Source organism: Rhinopithecus roxellana, chromosome 1 (assembly GCF_007565055.1).
Source record: "Rhinopithecus roxellana isolate Shanxi Qingling chromosome 1, ASM756505v1, whole genome shotgun sequence".
Taxonomy (NCBI): Eukaryota; Metazoa; Chordata; class Mammalia; order Primates; family Cercopithecidae; genus Rhinopithecus; species Rhinopithecus roxellana.
The window spans coordinates 199,591,322-199,611,272 of record NC_044549.1 but is presented as its reverse complement, the minus strand read 5'-3'; the positions used below and the strand labels follow the sequence as shown (position 1 = coordinate 199,611,272).

At 45.6% G+C, this 19,951-nt stretch overlaps 1 protein-coding gene across 1 annotated transcript in view; it reads left to right on the top strand.

The window, feature by feature from the left end:
- Window positions 1–19,951, top strand: part of FYCO1 (FYVE and coiled-coil domain containing 1) — a 79,801-nt gene that overhangs the window by 14,244 nt on the left and 45,606 nt on the right. Inside the window, exons 3-10 of the mRNA XM_010374799.2 lie at window positions 1,382–1,488; window positions 3,213–3,338; window positions 7,342–7,448; window positions 9,483–9,626; window positions 12,900–12,990; window positions 13,912–16,338; window positions 17,498–17,590; window positions 18,225–18,343. Coding sequence (XP_010373101.1) covers window positions 1,382–1,488; window positions 3,213–3,338; window positions 7,342–7,448; window positions 9,483–9,626; window positions 12,900–12,990; window positions 13,912–16,338; window positions 17,498–17,590; window positions 18,225–18,343 — 3,214 coding nt within the window. The remainder of the gene's footprint in view (window positions 1–1,381; window positions 1,489–3,212; window positions 3,339–7,341; window positions 7,449–9,482; window positions 9,627–12,899; window positions 12,991–13,911; window positions 16,339–17,497; window positions 17,591–18,224; window positions 18,344–19,951) is intronic.

Below are 19,951 nucleotides of genomic sequence, written 5' to 3'. Positions count from 1 at the left end.
AATATTATTTAGAGTATCAGAGATTAGAGCTGAACATTTCATATTTCATGTCCAGAGTCTCCTCCTTCAAAGTTTCAGGAGTTCCCAGATCAGGCTGCGAGTGTTTACCTGACCTGAGGAGGAAGGCTCTATGTCTCTCCCAGGCCCTTGGCTCACTGGCTGTCAGTGCCAGCCGTTGCAGACACTTCTAGGAAGGTACAGCTGGACAATTGTCACTTGTAAGCGTCAGTCCCAAGGACCTGTCTCCACCATTTGCTAATCTTTGCCTGAGGGGTCAGTGTTGACTACATTTTCAGCCATCTTAGGCTTGGCTTCAGTCCTGGACAGGTCTGCTTCAAACCATGGTTCTCGGGAGCAGGGGTTAGAAATTTAAGAATTGCCAGAGAAGCAGATTGTTTTGTCAAGCACATCCCAACCATTTCAACTGGGGAAATGTTTTCCAGGATCTAAACCAAATCCAGTGTCTCGATAGTCCCTCTGTCCCACAGCAGAGGCAGTAAGTGAGAGTCAAAGGTGGGTTTTCCTCTTTTCTGCACAGGGAGGTAAATTCTCTTAGAAGTTAAGAGGTGGGCTCTGGAGTTAGGAAGCTCTTGAGAAAACCAGGGATCTTATTCCAGCTCTGCTGTTTGCTACCCGTGTTCTTTGGCCAAGTGCTCTGATTTCTCTGTACACTCCTCATCTGCAAAATGGGGATAATCATAGCAGACTTCATAGATTCTAAACTGTACTTAATTTTTTTTTTTTTTTTGACATTTTAACAGCTCTGGAACCGGGATGTATCTTATAATTAATGGCATCTTAGATTCATCAAAATAAGGCAATCCCTGCCTCTCAATGCCGTATTAAATGAGAAAATACATGTAAAGGCCTAGCCCCTCAAGGACACTCAGTTAACAGAAGCAGGTGCAGTTGTCATTGTTGGAATTGTGATTATCATTACTATTATTTTTACACACTGGGTATTCTGATCCTGCACTTACCTATAATGAGCAGTAGGGTTATAGTGAAGAACCTGAAATATGGCTAGAATAAACATAAAGCTTTCTGGAAGTCAGTATTCAGGGACTGAATGATTAATCCACACAGCAAACATTTGTTGTCCAGCTACTATATGCAAATTACTAGCCCTGGGTGGTGGACAGACAATGGTAAACAAGAAATGTGCCCAGTCAACAAGCATTGTAAAATATCTGTGGGCTCTCAGGACATTTCAACACTCCCTGACTTGGAGTTATATCTCATGGATACTTATATACCCTTTTATGTTTCAGAGGTGCTTGTATCACTGACCACATGCTCCTCATGCTTCCTGGGTTATTCCTGCTTCTCTCTCTGAGTTTAGTCACTATCTGGTTACATGTTCCTATTTGTTGTCTTAAAGATGCTGTGACAGAACTAAGCAAAGAATTTCAGGAAGCAGGGGAACCCATCACGGATGACAGCACCAGCTTGCATAAATTTTCTTATAAACTTGAATATCTCCTGCAAGTAAGTGATGCCTGTAATGTGTTGATTTTTGCATTGGTATCTCTTTTCTCCCTCTTGGGTGACTCATCAGCATTCAAGATATGGTTCAGAAAGCCCAAGGGGCCAGTAAGCCCTTGTGGTTAGATTGAAGGTCAGAGGAGTCCCCAGCGCAAGCTCAGTCCTCCAAGTGTGATCCTTTGGGGAACTGCAAGGTTGCCCCTTATGATGGCTTTGAGAATCAAAAACATCCTTTAGAGATTTAGGTCATTGTAAGGTAGGTCAGAAGGTTACTGTATGGCAAGGATCTTAACTTTGGGACAGTTACATACCCCTTTGGGAGTTTAGTGAAAGCTATAGAGTCTTCCCAAAAAGACATTCATGTATGTATACACACAATCACGCATTTTTGCAGGCAGATTCTAAGAGTGTGCGGACCCTCTAAAGATTATCCATGGGCTTCTGTTTTAGAGCTTTGCTACTCAATGTGCAGTCCATAGACCAGCAGCATCAGCATCCTCTGGGAGCTTATTCGTAGTATATTCTTGGCTCCCATCCCCACCTACTGAATCAGAAACTCTAGGGTCAGCCCAGGATATTTTCTTTTAACATATTCATGGTATAACTCCTATCCCTGCTTAGCCCAAAAAGTGCTGATGTAACGAACACTGCAGATATGGAAAATGCATGCAACTAAAACAGACAGGAAGGAAATGATCTAGAAGTTATTTTAGGGTAGTGGTATTAGGTGTTAAATTTTTTTCAATTTTTGTGTTTTGTTTTATCTAGATATCCTAATAACATATGCATATCTTGCTTCTGTAATCAGAAAAAAATGCTATAAAATGTTATAGAAAGGTATACCTGTATCACTGTGAACACCATTATTTTGCAACGTCACATCCCACCAAAACACGTAGTATGTGGGCCCACTAGAGGAAAGGCCCCTAACGTGCTGAAGGACTTGTCTCTCTCATGCCATTTCACCTGGCTCTTTAACATTGTAAAAATGTTTTTGAGCCTTTCTTTTTTTCAATTAAGCCCATTTTGGTTTTGAATTTGAAATGACTCAGAGCTGACATTTATTTAAATTTGTTGTAGGTGTATTAAACAATATTGAAACTTAAGAGTTGAGTAACTGGGATAAAATGTCATTATCTTATTTCCCTAAGTCAAAGCAGAGTTAACACTCTTCATATTGCCCTTAAGATTCTTTTTTTTTTTTTTTTAAGACAGAGTTTCACTCTTGTTGCCCAGGCTGGAGTGCAATGGTGTAATCTTCGCTCCCTGCAACCTCCGCCTCCCAGGTTCAAGTGATTCTCCTGCCTCAGCCTCCCAAGTAGCTGGGATTACAGGTGCCCGCCACCACGCCCAGCTAATTTTTGTATTTTTAGTAGAGATGGGGTTTCACCATGTTGGCCAGGCTGGTCTTGAACCCCTGACCTCAGGTGATCTGCCCACCTAGGCCTCCCAAAGTGCTGGATTACCGGTGTGAGCCACCACATCTGGCTAAGACTCTTTTCTTATATTTCTTTCTCATCTGTTAATAACAAATTTGGTGGTTTTCCACCCAACTATATGAACAGGGTATTAACACACCTTGATTTGCCAATAAATAAAAATAATGCCAATAAAGGGTCTCACCCAGTGCTGGCACCTAAGAAGCTATTGTTATTATTTATCATTTAAATGCTGGGATGAAAAGCAGTGGGTTTGGACCTCCTCTCCCTGTCCCTTTCCCTACCCAGTTTGATCAGAAAGAGAAGGCCACACTCCTGGGCAACAAGAAGGACTACTGGGATTACTTCTGTGCCTGCCTGGCCAAGGTGAAAGGAGCCAATGATGGGATCCGATTTGTCAAGTCTATCTCGGAGGTAAGCAGAGCAAGCAGCCAACAACTTCGTGTCTTCCTTTTGTCTGCTTAAAGCAGATCTTGCAGAGACCTTTGCTGCAGACAGCTAAATGAGGAAGTGGGAGTTTAAGGGTGGTAAAGAAATCTAGTCCAGGTATACTCAATGCTCATTGTTGCAGTGGCTCAAGCTTGGGAAAACCACTTCAGTGAGTGTTTACCAAGAGGAAGAATGCTGAGTCCTGAATGTACCTCAGGCCACAACCCACATGTTACTTAACAGGGTGGCCTGTTCACATACATTGTAAGTCTGGTAATGGTAGCCCTTGAGGTGTACAGCATAGGATGGCTCCATCTTTTTAAAAAATTTATTTTCTGAGGTAAAGTTCTTTAGAGTTTGCTAGGCTACTTTCCCTACACTTTGCCCGGGAAACTTAGATTTGAAATGAGAATGATGTGGGATCTCAAGAAACATTTCTTAAAATAGTGATATGTGAACTTTCTACATTCAATTCTGAGCCCCTCAAGAGCAAAATGCCATGGCTTTGCTGTTTTACAAAACTCCAGAACAACAAACACACACACATACTTCACATACACACTCACACTCTACTCTCTGTTTATTTTCCTCCCTCAACCCTCAGAGAATCTTTCTTCTGTCTCGTCAGCCTAGTCCATCCAGGAGTGTAGAACTTTGCATATCAGGGAGCAGGTAAACCCCTAAATTTGAGACAGGAGGTTTGTACATTTGTTCTTTCTTTTCAGTATCTCTTCATTAGAGTGTGAAGTCACTTTAAAGTCAACACTCCTGCTGCTTGGCTGGCTGCCCACAAATACCACAGCCTTAGGTATTCTGGGAAGGGCTTCTCACCAACCATGCCAGCTGGAGCCGAATAACTTTCTTCTTATGGAGAATGATGGTGTTAGATATGCTGGCATCAACAGCTGGACATTTCCCACCATTTGCACCCTCTGACATCTGAGATGATGAGGAAGGATCCTGGCTCTAAAGGCCTGGTTCTGCGAGTTTCTTTAATGTCCATGTTAGTGTGGATGAGTCTGGTGAGGTCTGGTGGGATACTTGGGTCCAGGAAGTAGAGCAGTATTTTAATTTTAATGCATCATAAATGTGAAAGGGGTTCTCTTTGTCACTCTCCTCTCTTCATTCCTCAGCCACTGCATCAGAGCAACTAAAGCCTTTGACTTTATTACTTTGGACAGTTGAAGTCTGGAAATAAATTTAGTTTTAATCCCCATTCCCCAGGATTATGAAATGCTTGCTAAAACACATCTACTTTTTGGCTAGTTTCTTCTTCTTTTCTCATAATGCAGACAGATCTTTAGACAGTCTGAAGCCATGGAAACTGACTTTCTAGAAGCAAAAACATTCCTTGCTTGCATGAATGTTGGTGTTTTAGTGGCTGGCATAGGCTCTACTTCCCATAGGGTCCAGTTGTTTCATTTCTATTGAAGACTGTTCTCTGGGGCATCATGGGTTGGAATGGCTTGGAACATCCCTAGGCTAAGTGAGTTGCTGGATCCTTGGTTAATTTTAATAATGAAGTTGCCATCTGGGTATTTAACTGAGAGGGTAAGAGTTAATGGATAAGAAGCATTTGTAGGTCCCCTCTGATCCCTTTGAGGTAGGAGGCAGCTATTTAGGCTAGAACAGGTGAAGGTTCTAAGAAACCATTTCTGGAGGTTCAGTATGGGCTCAGCTTGGACTGTGCTTCACTGTGATGAGGGTGTAGCTCGGCGTCGGGCTCATGGCGCAATGGCCTGGTTTAAAGCAGAATCAGCTCTCATGTACCCTGCAGATTCCCTGTCCTTTGCTGCCATTGTATTGCTTCTCGGCATAGTGTATGTGGGTTCTGATTAGAAGCTAAAAGAAATTAAGGAATTAGGTAATGAAAGCGGATCCATAATCTCAAAACATAAAAGGCTGCATGTTCCCTTCCCCCTAAAAATACCTTTTAAAACAAATAGTTCCATATATATATATAATTCAGTTAATGGGCCTGACTAAAAATATAGCCTCAAATGTTTGCCATTAAAAAGTTCTGATGTTCTAAAGGCTGGTATAATGGTAAGTTTGCCAAAAATAAGGACAAGCTCCTGTCTTTGGGAGCTTACAGACCTGGGCTGTGATGTGAGGGTCTTAATGAAATTCTGCAGGGTGTGTGTTTGTATAATTGACACGCTTCACTTCACAATGCCTTGCTCAGCTCTTTCCAATTGCCTGAATTTCCTGGTTATCACCACTAAACACTTTGTTCTCACCTCAGTCGTCAGTGAAAAAAAAAGTGATTTAGACAGGATATACCATCAAGATTCTCCCCCGCAAATCTGCTGAGATCGTCTGTCTGCAGACATGTCATGGTGGTTTTTGTAAAACCAATAAACCAGGCTGCTGCCTGCCTTCACTTCCAGGTGTCCTGGCTGCACCCAAAACACACATGGGGAATTGTCTTACAGCTTCTCTAGTTAAAAAGATTTAACACCTTTTTGTTGTTTAAAACTACTTCATATGGTATCATTTCCTTGAGTCAGCAGTAAGAAGAAATATAGCTCTGAGCTAAAAGGTGCTATACACCAGGATGTTTACCCCATTGAGTCAGGAAATATGTGGTACAGCCTCAAGCACTGGCATTAAAATACAGGGGTCTGGAGTCAGATAGTGACTCAATATAGTGTCAGAATTAAAATCTGAATAGTATGGGTTATAGGAACCCTCTTTGGCAAACCACTGCTCCCCCTTCCCCCATCACATATACACACTGTAAATATTTCTGACCTTTGAAGGGGTCGGGAGGGTATTGGTCCCAACTTACCCTACCCAGAGCCAGAGCCTGAGAGAGTAGGTACATGTGGTAGGTCAGGAGGTTTTGAATTCCTGCCTACTTTCTTGAGCTTCTGGGCTGACCTATCAGGAATATGAATCCTAATTTGCAAACTTGCCCAAGTGTCTTCTGTGGCTGTCCCTTTTATTCCATCTGCCTTGGCCATTGTATGCTCCCAGCTGACAGAGCCCTGCTTTGTGGCCTCATGGCAGAGTCTCTGACCAACATATTCTATCTCCATCACAACAAGCTTTTGAGTGGTGTGAATGTAAGCCTCAAAACAGTTCCAGTCACATCTTCCCCTTCCTCTGAATTGGTTTTTAGGTATAAGCTCTGTGGGGAGAGGTTTTGAAGACAGACCTACACCTGGGCCTTCCTATGCAATCCATGCCAAACTTGTGAGGCAGACCCATATCCATTTTATCCTTAGCCCCGTGTGACTGGGCTGCCTAGAGACACCCCTGGTCTCACCCCTGGGCTCCTTCTGATTCAATGTAGTGATTTGGCTTATCTGATCAAGAACAGGAAATCCAACCAGGAAAGCGTTGGCAGACTTGTAGATTTTACTGATGGTTTCATGGAATACAAATGAGGTAGTTATATGGCCACACACACGCACCTCTGCCCTTGTCCCTCTCTTCTTCCTTCTGCACATGTTTCTGCCAAGTCTTTAGGCCCTTCCCCTGCACCTGTTCCCCACACACCTTAAAAACAAACCAGCATTAGCTGAGCTGAGACCATCTCTTCTTCCTCCTCAAGCTGACTTGTGGTGTGAGAAGTCCTTCATTTACCTACCTCCAGGTTTGACTCTAATATAAAACTGAGTTTTATTTGGTTTCCTATGACTCCAAACCCAGAGATTCTGATAGAGCAGAGGAGGGAAAGTGACATTCCAATAGAATCCACAGATGTCTGGAAGCCTCTTGTTAATATATCTTCCATGATATGTTTGCTGGAGTCTGCAGATTATTCTCAGATGAAGGCCTGCAAGTAGTTCGCCCACTTCAAGCCTTACTCTCTGCAGTGATAGTATCAAATGTGTTGTGTCCTTTGAAGGACAACATGTAGGGTAAAATTGGGTGACATTTTTTGCCCTGTATCTGTGTTTCACAAGCCATCTATGAGACCAGGTCTGTATTTGGAGTTAGGCTAACAGCTCTTTGGCTCTATGTAATCTGCTTTCTCCAGCTCCGAACATCCTTGGGGAAAGGAAGAGCATTTATTCGCTACTCCTTGGTGCACCAGAGGTTGGCAGACACCTTACAGCAGTGCTTCATGAACACCAAAGTGACCAGGTAAATACAGGACGGGGCTGGGGTTTAGCACCATCCCATGCAGAAATGAACTAAAGTTCATTAATAATAATGACAATTGCAACATAGTGCTCATTTGTGTCCCTCGTGACACTGCAGACTCCTTCCACATCTATCATTGTCTTCCACCCCTCCTCCCAAAGTCCTTGACACATGTGGGCAGGTAGCACTGAGTTTGTGTAGGTTACTGAGGCTTAAAGGGGCTTAATGCTTTTCTCTAGGCCTCAGCCATTGCTCTCTTAACTCCCGATACCAGACAATTTCCCTGGTGGACGGCATGTCCTTGGTGCCAGCACTACTGGACAGACAGGTTACAGCCTTGGCCTCTAAGCAGAATCACCTGTGGGGTTTTTAACACTATTGAGCCTGGGTCCTCACCTGGCATACTGTGTGAACACACCAGAGACTGTGGTGGGCAGCCAGGACTGGGGGCCACTGCAGAGCTCAGGTCAGGTGTGCAGTCAGCCTTTGTGCAGGTAGTGCTGAAGCCTCAGCAGGGAAGAGAGAAGGGAGGAGAGGGGCAGGGATTGAGTCTATAATGGGGAGAGTGGGTATCAGCTTAGAAGCTACAAATCCGGTACCGGTCCACTAAACCTCTTTGGATTTTCCAGCATCTCTTGCCTGGCCCCTTTCCTTTGGGAGTATTCAAAATTTTTTAATCTAAAAAAACTACAAAGGAAAACCTTTTGTTTCATTATGTCAACTTAAAGATTGATTTGTGTAGAGATGTACTTGTATTTCTCATGCATGTGACAGGCCTTGTGAATTGGTGTGAGTTGAAAAAGTTTGCATATTTGATTTGAAGGTTATTTTGTTTTAGATGTTTGGTGAAGATCGTCATAAACAGCTTGACTTAATCACAGTTCACAGACAATAATGTCCCACTTTTTTGCCCACGCGGGAGTGCAGTGGCACAATCATAGCACACTATAACCTCAAGCTGCTGGGCTCAAGTGATCTTCTTACCTCAGCCTTCGAGTAGCTGGATAGGCATTTACCACTGTGCCTGGCTAATTCTTTACTTTTTGTAGAGATAGGGTCTCACTATATTGCCCAGCCTGGCCTCAAATTCCTGGACTCACGTGAACCCCCTGCCTAGGCCTCCCAAAGTGCTAGAATTACAGGTGTGAAGCACCATGCCCAGCCATCTTTTTCTTTTTGGGTGGGGGTTGGGGTAGGGGGAATAGGGTCTTAACCTGTCACACAGGCTGGAGTGCAGTGGCACAATCATGGTTCACTGTAGCCTCTACCTCCTGGGTTCAAGCCATCCTCCTGCCTCAGCCTCTTGAGAAGCTGGGACTACAGGTGCATGCCACCATGCTCAGCTAATTTTTTATTTTTTTAGTAGAGATGGGATCTTGCCATATTGTCCACCCTGGCCTCAAACTCCTGGGCTCAAGCTATCCTCCTGTCTTAGCTTCCCAAAGTGTTGGGATTATAGGCATGAGTAACTGTGTTCTGATGCATCTTTTTAAAATTCTTGTTACTTTGCCTGAAATGAAACAACCATTACCTCAAAATGCAGATAACATTTATTTTATTTTTTCTCACCCTGTCTTATGGTGCTGAAACATTTCTGAATAATTTGTTCCTTGGCTTTTAAATTGGTATCTGGACAGAAATTAGCAGTTGAGTTTAGTGTCCCATATTGAGTTCTGAAAATGGAACAGAAAGTAAAGTTATCTTTCAAAAAATAAGTTTTCTTTCTCCTACAATTGCCCTTCCTTGGCAAATAATTGACATTTAAGGTTCCCATATCCTTTTTGAGAAGTAGATATGATGTATGTAATAAATGAACAAGCATCTAGATCATTGCAGTAATTTCTTTGAAGAGGAGCAAGCTTATTTGAGAGTTATGTTCTTCTACCATGAAAATGAAATTGGTTTGTATGCCTGTGTCTTTTAATTTAGTAACCTGAGTTGGAATTCGATGAGGCAGAGCCACAGTGGGAGGACTGAATAAATTCACACATTCTTTATCTTTATTACTCTTATAATTGACATGTTTTTCTGCAGTGACTGGTACTATGCAAGAAGCCCCTTTCTGCAGCCAAAGCTGAGCTCGGACATTGTGGGCCAACTCTATGAGCTGACTGAGGTTCAGTTTGACCTGGCGTCGAGGGGCTATGACTTGGATGCTGCCTGGCCAACATTTGCCAGGTACTTTGAAGGATTGCTTGGTTTAAAAGACAGGAAAAGAGACATTTAAAGTTTTGAAGATTGCCACCAGTCTACTTAAAGCAATTTTGCTTGCTCAGTAAATTACATAAAACTGTTCAACTCTTATTCCAGCTCCTTTTACAGACTTTGTTAAATCATGACTAACAATAACATCTGAAGGCTCCAACCTTAAACCAACCTAATTGGCCAGGGCATGAGTCAGTGGAGATGCATACTGCAAAAGCCAAGGCTTTAAAAATTTTTTAAGGCACTTGTTGCTATAGGCATTGGGGGAGGAGTGGGCTTTTTCCCCTGCCTATTCTTATGGAGTTACTACAGAAGGCTCCTAAGCAGTAGGAGAGGAAGTAAAAGCCACAGCTTGTCCACATAAGAGTTGCAGGAAAGGTTGCTGCATTTTGTTCCTTCTTTCTTTATTTTCTGAGGCCATCAAGCCAGCCATGTCTTACACCAGTGTGGCACTCACATACCACCAGAGTCCTTACATCAGCTCCAGGAAGGAGGTGTGAGGTACAGGCTCAGAGGATCAGGGGACTTGACAAAGTCACCCAGCTGGTGGGCAGCAGGCCTGGGACACCTGACTTAGGTTAAAATCAAGTCCAGCATTCTTTGTTTTGTTTTGCTTTCTGTTCATAAGGCTTTTAAAATTTAACACTCATATTTTTTATTAGGAAATACTTCACATATAGAGAAAAGTGGTGAATATGATAGTCACATGCAAACCACCAGGATTTAATAGCTTACATTTTGCCATATTGAGGTGTCCTTTTTTTATTTTTATTTTTTGTAGGGACAGAGTCTTGCTATCTTTCCCAGGCTGGTTTGAACTCCTGGGCTCAAACAATCCTGTCTTGGCATTCCAAACTGCTGGGATTATAGGCGTGAGCCACCACGCCTGGCCCAGATATTCTTTTTAAAACTTTTACATTTTGAAATAATTTCAGAATTACAGAAAAGTTGCAAAAATAATACAAAGTACTCATCTATCCTTCACCCTGATTCCCTAGTTATTGATATTTTACTATAATTGTTTATCATTTTTTTCTACTTACATGTTGAATTATTTCCTAAGCCTTTTGAGAGTAAATTACAGACTTGATCTTCTTTTCTCTTAAGTACTTAATTATGCATTTCCTAAAATCAAGGACATCCTGTTATATAACTCAGTACAGTTATTAAAATCAGAAAATTAACATTGATACAATACTGCTATCTAATCTACAGATCTCATTTAAATTTTACAAATTATCTCAATAATGTCTCATAATCTAAGACCCAATCCCAGATCACACATTGTTAATTCATTAATTGCTATGCCTCTCTAGTCCCCTTTAATTTTGAACAGTTTTTCAGTCTTTGTCTTTCATAACATTGACATTTTTGAAAAATACAGGCCAGTTATTTTGTAAATTGTTCCTTAATTTGAGTTTGTCTGATGTTTCCTCATTATTGCATTATGTTAAGTGTTTTTGGCAGGAATACCTCAGCTGTTGTCTTGTCAGCACACTGTATCTGGAGGCACACAGTGTTGATTTGTTTCATTACTAATGAGGTTAATCCTGGTCATTTGGGTAACATGGTGCTTGCCAAGTTTCTCCAAAAGTTACTCTTTCTTCCTTTGTAATGAATATGTATCTTATGGGAAGGCATGTTGAAATTACATTATTATCCTTTTTTCTCTTAAATCTGTCCTGTATTAGTTTTAATACCATTTGATAATTGTTGCCTGAAGCAGTTATTACCATCATCATTACCAGAGTGATTTTCTAACTCCATGATTAGTTGGCATTCTGCTGTAAGGAAGATCTTTTTCTTTTTCCCCATTTATTCATTCATAGCAGTATTGACTCATGGATTCTTACTTTATTCAATAGGTTACATTCTGTCACTGTCATTATTTATTTTGAAGCTTAAATTATCCCACTTATCCAATTACCCCAGTGGGAGCCCCTGTCAAGCTGGCTCTGATGGGGAGACTTGGTTACATCCGATACTTTTTTTAAGAAATAAAATATTATAGAGCAGCTAAAGCCCCACCCCATTGCCATCCTTTCTCCTTTGTTCCCCTTTCAGAAGTAATCGTGGCCCTATAATCAATGCATTTCATGCCCAGATCTTATGCTTTCATTATTACTTGTGTATTTGTAAATAGTTTATATAGTATATATAGTTTTTTTTTGTAAATGTTTTAACATTTTACACATGTTGAATCATGTGATAGCTCTCCTTTTGCAACCTGCTTTTTTCATTCTGCCTTGTTTTTGAGATTTTGTGTCTGTTTATACATGGAGTTCTGTAAGTATAGAGTTGGGTTGGCAAACTACAGCCCACAGGGCTGTGTGGAACACAATTTCGCCCATTTATTCACCTGTTGTCCATGGCTGCTTTTATGCTAACAGTGCCAGTTGAGTGACAGAGACCATATAGCCCACAAGACCAAAATATTTAACTATCTGGCCCTTTTCAAAAAAAGAAAAAAGAATGCTAACCCATGGTGTAGAGAATTCTGTTGGGTGAATAGCCATTTGTTTGGTTTCCCTTTTTCCAGTTACAGCGCTGCCAAGAGCATCCCAACTGTTTCCTTATGTACCTATGTGACTGTCTTCAGGGAAGATACTGTGAAGGGCAGTTGCTGGGTTGTGGAGACTAAGTTTGAAAACACAATAATTTTAGATTTAGGAGATGATTCTGATGAAGTAAAAATGTGTTGAGGTTCCTGCTAAACAAGGGTTATCACACAAGCCTTTGTATTTCTAAAGCAATGCCATTCAATGGAACTTTCTGCGATGAGGGAAATGTTCTGTATCTGCACTGACCGGCCTGGTTATGTGACCTAGAAGCAGCCTCCCAGCCACACTGTTGCTGTGTCATGCAGAGCGGCAGCTGAGCCCCCAAACACAGTGTGACTCTTATTTACCAAGCTGACTGCTGCTTGTTCCTCACTGGCAGACAAACTGAGGCAGGCACCAAAAGCTCAAGAAAAATGTAAACCAAATATCGGGAAATACATGTTCACATAATTCTTTTTTGGCAGTGGGAGGAAAGCCATGATGGTAAAACTCTAGCCATGGAGTTCATCTGTTACAGACCAGTGTAGCTGTGCTCTTTGGTGGAATCTGTTGGGTTTGACTTCCTTACGTTCTACCTGGGAAGGCAGCCCCCTACCACCACCTGGTTGCCTGGTGACAAGCAAGGCCTCCATGTGTGTAGGTTTCCTGCTCTGAATACAGGTATGTCTGCTTTGTGGCCCCACAGGAGGACATTGGCCACTGGCTCTTCTGCTTACCTGTGGAAACCCCCTAGCCGCAGCTCCAGCATGAGCAGTTTGGTGAGCAGCTACCTACAGGTAAGGCCAGGAAGGCTGGGAATTATCTTACTATAGCTTCTACCAGAGTATGTCCTTGCCCCTAGCAACTCAAGGGTGATGTTTTCAGATACCTGTTGTTCCAGCCAGAGCAATAGAACCACTCAGTTATAGCCACTATTCCCTGGAGTCTGGGTTTTTCAACCAAATGGAATCTAGGCTCTCTTAAAATTAAATTCTTTTAAATGATTTTAAAGTATTTTAAAAGAAGCAGTTTGGCACCATGGTTAAAAGTGACAGAGTCAAATCCTGACTCTCACCTACCAGCTATGACCAAGGGGAAATTACTTAACCTTCAGCTCTCCCATCCACAGGATGGGGATAATAAAAATCATTCTAGTTCATAGATGAGGGCTTGACATATGCAAGGGCTCAGTCAATGTTAGTAGGTAGGGGCAGTTTGTTAATTTTTTTAGAAATGTGAATTTATCACGGCTGTATATAGTTCTGTGAAAACTGATCAGCAATTTAAAAAATTAAAATGATCAATATAAGGAGCATTAAGAGTAGAAAATAGATGAATCTTTTACCTTATTTTGTGGCTTCATCATGCCAGGAATTGCGGGTATGGGTGTGGCACAATGAGTGAACAACAGCTTAGATATAACTGAATTTATCTCAGAGACAACGTCTATTAAAAGCTGAAGAAGGCTGGATGGGAAAAGCAAGTCTGTATCTCAGTGGAGCTCACATAGGTGGCCTCCTGGCTTTGGAATGTGCTGCTGAATGTGTGGCAGATGCTTTGAGCAAAGGGATTCTAGTCTTTTGAATAGCTCTTTAGACTAACCTTAGGGCAAGTAATGCCTGTATTTTTACCTCTGCTCTCATTAAACTCTAAAGCTTTTCTGAGTAGCCCTGTAGCTTCATCCCAAAGCCACTTGTCTTTTGTGTTTTTCTTCCCAGACTCAAGAGATGGTGTCCAACTTTGACCTGAACAGCCCCCTAAACAACGAGGCATTGGAGGGCTTTGATGAGATGCGACTAGAGCTGGACCAGTTGGAGGTGCGGGAGAAGCAGCTACAGGAGCGCATGCAGCAGCTGGACAGAGAGAACCAGGAGCTGAGGGCAGCTGTTAGCCTGCAAGGGGAGCAACTGCAGACAGAGAGGGAGAGGGGGCGCACTGCAGCAGAGGACAACGTTCGCCTCACTTGCTTGGTGGCTGAGCTCCAGAAGCAGTGGGAGGTCACCCAGGCCACCCAGAACACTGTGAAGGAGCTGCAGACATGCCTACAGGCCCTGGAGCTAGGAGCAGCAGAGAAGGAGGAGGACTACCACACAGCCCTGCGGCAGCTGGAGTCCATGCTGCAGCCCTTGGCACAGGAGCTTAAGGCCACACGGGACTCACTGGGCAAGAAGAACCAGCATTTAGCCAGCATCCCAGACTGGCTAGCCATGGCTCAGCAGAAGGCAGATACAGCACCAGACACAAAAGGCCAGCAAGAACCTATTCCCAGTGATGCGGCCCAGGAGATTCAGGAGCTAGGGGAGAAGCTTCGAGCCCTAGAAAGGGAGAAAACCAAGGTCGAGGAGGTCAACAGACAGCAGAGTGCCCAGCTGGAGCAGCTGGTCAAGGAGCTGCAGCTGAAGGAGGATGCCTGGGCCAGCCTGGAGCGCCTGGTGAAGGAGATGGCCCCACTCCAGGAGGAGCTGTCTGGGAAGGGACAGGAGGCAGACCAGCTCTGGCGACGGCTACAGGAGTTGCTGGTGCACTCGAGCTCCTGGGAGCAGGAGCTAGCAGAGTTGAGGCGGGAGAAAAAACAGCAACAGGAGGAAAAGGAGCTGCTGGAGCAGGAGGTCAGGTCCCTGACCCGGCAGCTGCAGTTCCTAGAGACCCAGCTGGCACAGGTGAGCCAACATGTGAGTGACCTGGAGGAGCAGAAGAAGCAGCTCATCCAGGACAAAGACCACCTCAGCCAGAAGGTGGGTGCACTCGAGCGGCTTGCTGGGCAGCCCGGCCCAGAACTGCCAGTGGCAGGTGGAAAGAATGAGGCCCTGGTCCCTGTGAACTCCAGTCTGCAAGAGGCCTGTGGGAAGCCAGAGGAGGAGCAGAAGGGCCTGCAGGAGGCACAGTTAGACGATACCAAGGTGCAGGAGGGCAGCCAGGAGGAAGAGCTCCGGCAGGCCAACAGGGAACTGGAGAAGGAGCTGAAGAATGTGGTCGAGCGTAACCAGCTCCTGGAGGGCAAGCTGCAAGCCCTGCAGGCCGATTACCAGGCTTTGCAGCAGCGGGAAGCAGCCATCCAGGGCTCCTTGGCCTCCCTGGAGGCTGAGCAGGCCAGCATCCGGCACTTGGGCGACCAGATGGAGGCAAGCTTGCTGGCTGTAAGGAAGGCCAAGGAGGCCATGAAAGCCAAGGTGGCTGAGAAGGAGGCCACTCTGCAGAGCAAGGAGGATGAGTGCCAGCAGCTGCGGGAGGAGGTGGAGCAGTGCCGTCAACTGGCAGAGGCCCGGCACAGAGAGCTTAGGGCTCTTGAGAGCCAGTGCCAGCAGCAGACCCAGCTGATTGAAGTCCTCACTGCAGAGAAAGGCCAACAGGGAGTTGGCCCACCCCCCGACGATGAAGCCCGTGAGCTGGCTGCCCAGCTGGCCCTGTCTCAGGCGCAGCTGGAAGTCCATCAAGGGGAGGCCCAACGACTGCAGGCTCAGGTGGTGGACCTCCAGGCCAAGATGCGGGCAGCTCTGGATGACCAGGACAAGATGCAGAGCCAGCTAAGCATGGCTGAGGCAGTCCTGAGGGAGCACAAGACCCTTGTGCAGCAGCTGAAGGAGCAGAATGAAGCCCTTAACAGAGCCCATGTCCAGGAGCTGCTGCAGTGCTCAGAGCGTGAAGGGGCGCTGCAGGAGGAGAGGACCAGTGAGGCCCAGCAGAGGGAGGAGGAGCTGCAGGCCCTGCAGGAGGAGTTGTCCCAGGCCAGATGCAGCTCCGAGGAAGCACAGCTGGAGCACGCTGAGCTGCAGGAGCAGCTGCACCGGGCCAACACGGACACAGCCGAGCTGGGCATCCAGGTTTGCACACTGACCATGGAAAAGGAGCAAGTGGAGGAGGCACTGGCCTGTGCTGTCCAGGAGCTCCAGGACGCCAAAGAGGCAGCCTCAAGGGAGCGAGAGGGCCTGGAACGCCAAGTAGCTGGACTGCAGCAAGAGAAGGAGAGCTTGCAGGAAAAGCTGAAGGTGGCCAAAGCAGCAGCCGACTCACTGCCTGGCCTGCAGGCCCAGCTCACCCAGGCTGAGCAGCGGGCCCAGAGCCTCCAAGAGGCTGCACGCCAGGAGCTCGACACCCTCAAGTTCCAGCTGAGCGCTGAAATCATGGAGTACCAGAGCAGACTTAAGGTAATCCTAGCTTCAACCACTTGGGCCTACCCATCTCCCTGGGCAGGCCTGGTGGGTCCGTGGGAGGATGCACCTTCAGCCATGAGGCAGGTGAGGGCTGGAGAATGTACTGTGGGTGCAAGCAAACACCTTGTGGCCCTGTCCTGCTATCACAGCTCACAGTAGCATCTTTCTCTCTGCAGGAACATGTTAGGGCCAGAACATTTGGAGTGATACCTTAGCCCAGAAGTCTAAACTCAAGACCACTGCAAACAAGATTAGCCCACACAGAAGTTTTTAAAATTAGTAGCCAACATTGAAAGAGCAGGGTGTTTACAAACACAGTTTGAGGGCTTCTTTTGAAACCTCAGAAGATCCGAAAGCCTGCATCCTCACCCCGCCCCCTCCCCGTGGCAGCAGTCAGCAGGAACCTGAGGGAGGCACACATCCTCTGAACTTTTCCTTACACTGGTTTTTGTACTTGCCAAGCCCCCCACCCCGCCCTGGGCATGTGAGTGTGAGAACACTGACTTGGCCTCTAAAACCCCTTCTGAGCGCTAGCAGTTCACAGCTGCCTCACGTCCTCGCTCTGGGTTCTTAATGAATAACCAACCCCATCAGGTGCTCTCCTGACAGCAGATACAGGGTAGGGAACCAGCTTATTTCGTTTTTACAAGGCCCTTGGGACAGACAAGTTAATGAGATGAGCAGTTAATATGTCTCTTTGCTAGTGCACAAAGATGAAGGGTTAAGGACTGTTTAGATTGAAGACATGGCAGAATGGCCTGGGGCTTTGATTTCCAGGGCTTGCCACTAGGCTGTCTGCATCAAGGTCTGTGCACTCTCAGGCTACTCCTAACACTCCTCTCTGAGGCAGCGCCACTGCACTGCCACAGGTGTGCCTCCCCACCCAGTGCCATCCCACCCCGTGAAACTCCATGTGGCTCATAGCCAACCTTTTCCCTTGCAGAAATTAAGTTTTAAGTTTGGGGACCAGGCTAAGTCTCTTTTCTTAGTAAGCTTGAAAGTATTTCACTATTAATAAGCCCAAAGCTCACTGAGGAGCCAGTTTGCAGGGAAAAAGAGAAAGGCAGCTTGGTTTTATCTATTTGGGTGATGGGGCTGAGGGATCCTCAGAGCAATGACCCTACATTTATGATCCATTTCTTATCCTCTCTAGAATGCTGGCGAGGAGTCCAGGAGCCTCAGGGGCCAGCTTGAGGAGCAAGGCCGGCAGCTGCAGGCTGCCGAGGAAGCTGTGGGGAAGCTGAAGGTAGGCTCTGGTGATGTGGACCTCTCAGGGAGAGGGCATCTGGTGTGGTTTTGACTGGATCATTTAAGAGGGCTCCCTGCATGCCTCCAGATTCCCAAGCTAAAGCCGTCCTCAGTTTACCTTTGTAGACACCCTCAGTTTGTACCCTGACCCCCTCCATCCATTCCCTGGACACCTGGCTGGAGCTGCCAAATGCAGAAAGGAAATAAGTGTCCTGTTTGGCCATCTCTATAGGTGATCACCAGCCAATGATTCTAAAATGGGCAGGAGCAGGGGTGGCACTGGTCCCACAGTCTTCAGAGCAGTGACTTGTCCAAGTGAATCCTGCTCCCTGCCATCCTTACCTTCAGTGTCACCCTGGGAATTCTGGTACCTGCCACTTGCCAACCACCTTAACTAGTTGCAGTTGAGGCCCCACAAATATAGAGCAGAGATTCATGGCCTCTTGAACTTAATAGAAAACAACCCTCCATTTAGAAGTGACCCAGCCAGATGGGGTGGATGGCACACCAGCCACTTTATGGTACGTTGCATGGGCTTCTGCAAGATGGGGTAGATGGCACACCAGCCACTTTATGGTACATTGTATGGGCTTCTGCAAGCTGAGTGTCTTCTCCCTGATGTCCTGTGCCAGGCCACCCAAGCAGACATGGGAGAGAAGCTGAGCTGCACCAGCAACCATCTTGCAGAGTGCCAGGCGGCCATGCTGAGGAAGGACAAGGAGGGGGCTGCCTTACGTGAAGACCTAGAAAGGTTAGTCACAGTCCACCTACGCAGCTGTCGGTAGTCTTCAGGGAAGGAGTGTTTGGTCTCGTCATTTAGAAAGTCAGTCACTCATGTTAGGTTTAGGAAGTCCTTTTGCAAGAAAAGCCACAAACTCAGAAAGTGCTTGTGCTGGAAGCATGCCACAGAGAACCTGGCTGCCTGCCCATCCCAACCTATACACGGCTAAAGCACCTTTCTCCTAACTCGATTTTCTTCTCTCTGGCCATGCATACTTGAGTAACTGCAAGCTTTGGAAAAACTAAAATGAAATAAAAGTTAGATCATAATAATAATGGTAATAGTAACAGCATATATTTAAATAATGCTGAAAACGTGGCAGGCTCTGTTTTGACTACTTTGCATACATTTACCCATGTAATCCTCCTAACAGTCCTATGAGGAAGGTGTTATCATCTATCCCCATTTTATGGATGAGGAAGATGAGTGTGCCAAGGACCAGGATCAGCCTGTCTTTGTGCAGACTCTCTGATGCCGTATCTGTGGAGAGCAGATCACGCTGCCATCCCAAGGCCTCCTTGACCCCCTCATTTTCAGACTTGGGGCCATGTGAAGTTGTGAGCCTAGGTCCACCATGCGGTCATGGAACCCAGCTAGTTGAGCCAGGACCTGATTAAGAAAAGGTGTAACAGGGAGGAAGACCTAATTTTTAAAAGGTGTAGCAGAAAGGAGGAGTTGCCAGAATCCAACTGCATGTGTGCCACCAGCAAAGATAAGCACACCGAATTGTCCCAAGTCTCTAACTTTTCTATTTATCTATTACCTCTTCCCAACACCTGCCTTCTAGGCCTGGGCTTCAGCTTAGTGGGACATCCAGGATATCTTTGACATTCAGTAACCTAGACATACATTTCCTTTCATCTTACCCTTCCAGTGTTCAGATCCTATAGGGCACTGGCTGCCCTTAGTTAAGTCATGTTCATATGACAATTTAAACAGAGCCTGAGTTGGTGGCATGAAAACATGATATAACAGTGGTTATTTGTAACATCTCAGGATTTGTTTCAGTTGTTCCAAGCTGCACAGTCTATCTGCCAACTTATTTTATTCAGTGTATGTGTGTGCATGCACACACGTACACCACCTGTGTGTGTGGGTGCACCTATAAGCCCATTTTGGTGGACAGGGTCTAGTAAACAACTTCCTGGCAACTTTATACTAGATGTGGAAGGTATAAATTAATCAGTCTCTCTGCAGAACCCTTTGTTTAATGGAGCTTTTATTATGTCCCACTGGACCATCCTTGGAAAACCACTGCCTTAGGAGATAGCTGCATTAAAAATGGAGTGGGTGGGGTGAGGAAGACAGCAAGATTCAGCCAGCTTCCTCTGCTGAAGACTGAGACACACTGCAGCACCCAAAACGGAATTCCTTGGGCCTCAGGGGGGCTATCAGGTAGAACAGCTGGCAGTGCAGATTAAGACTGAGCACCTGCTGTGGGCCCAGCACCATGCCCCATGTGTAGAGTCCCAGGGACATACGGAAGACAGGCCCTCCTCCGTGTGGCCACCTCCAGGAAACTACACCTCAGTCCTGCCTGTCCTGACTCCTTTCTCCTCCTGCTCATCCTCCCCATCA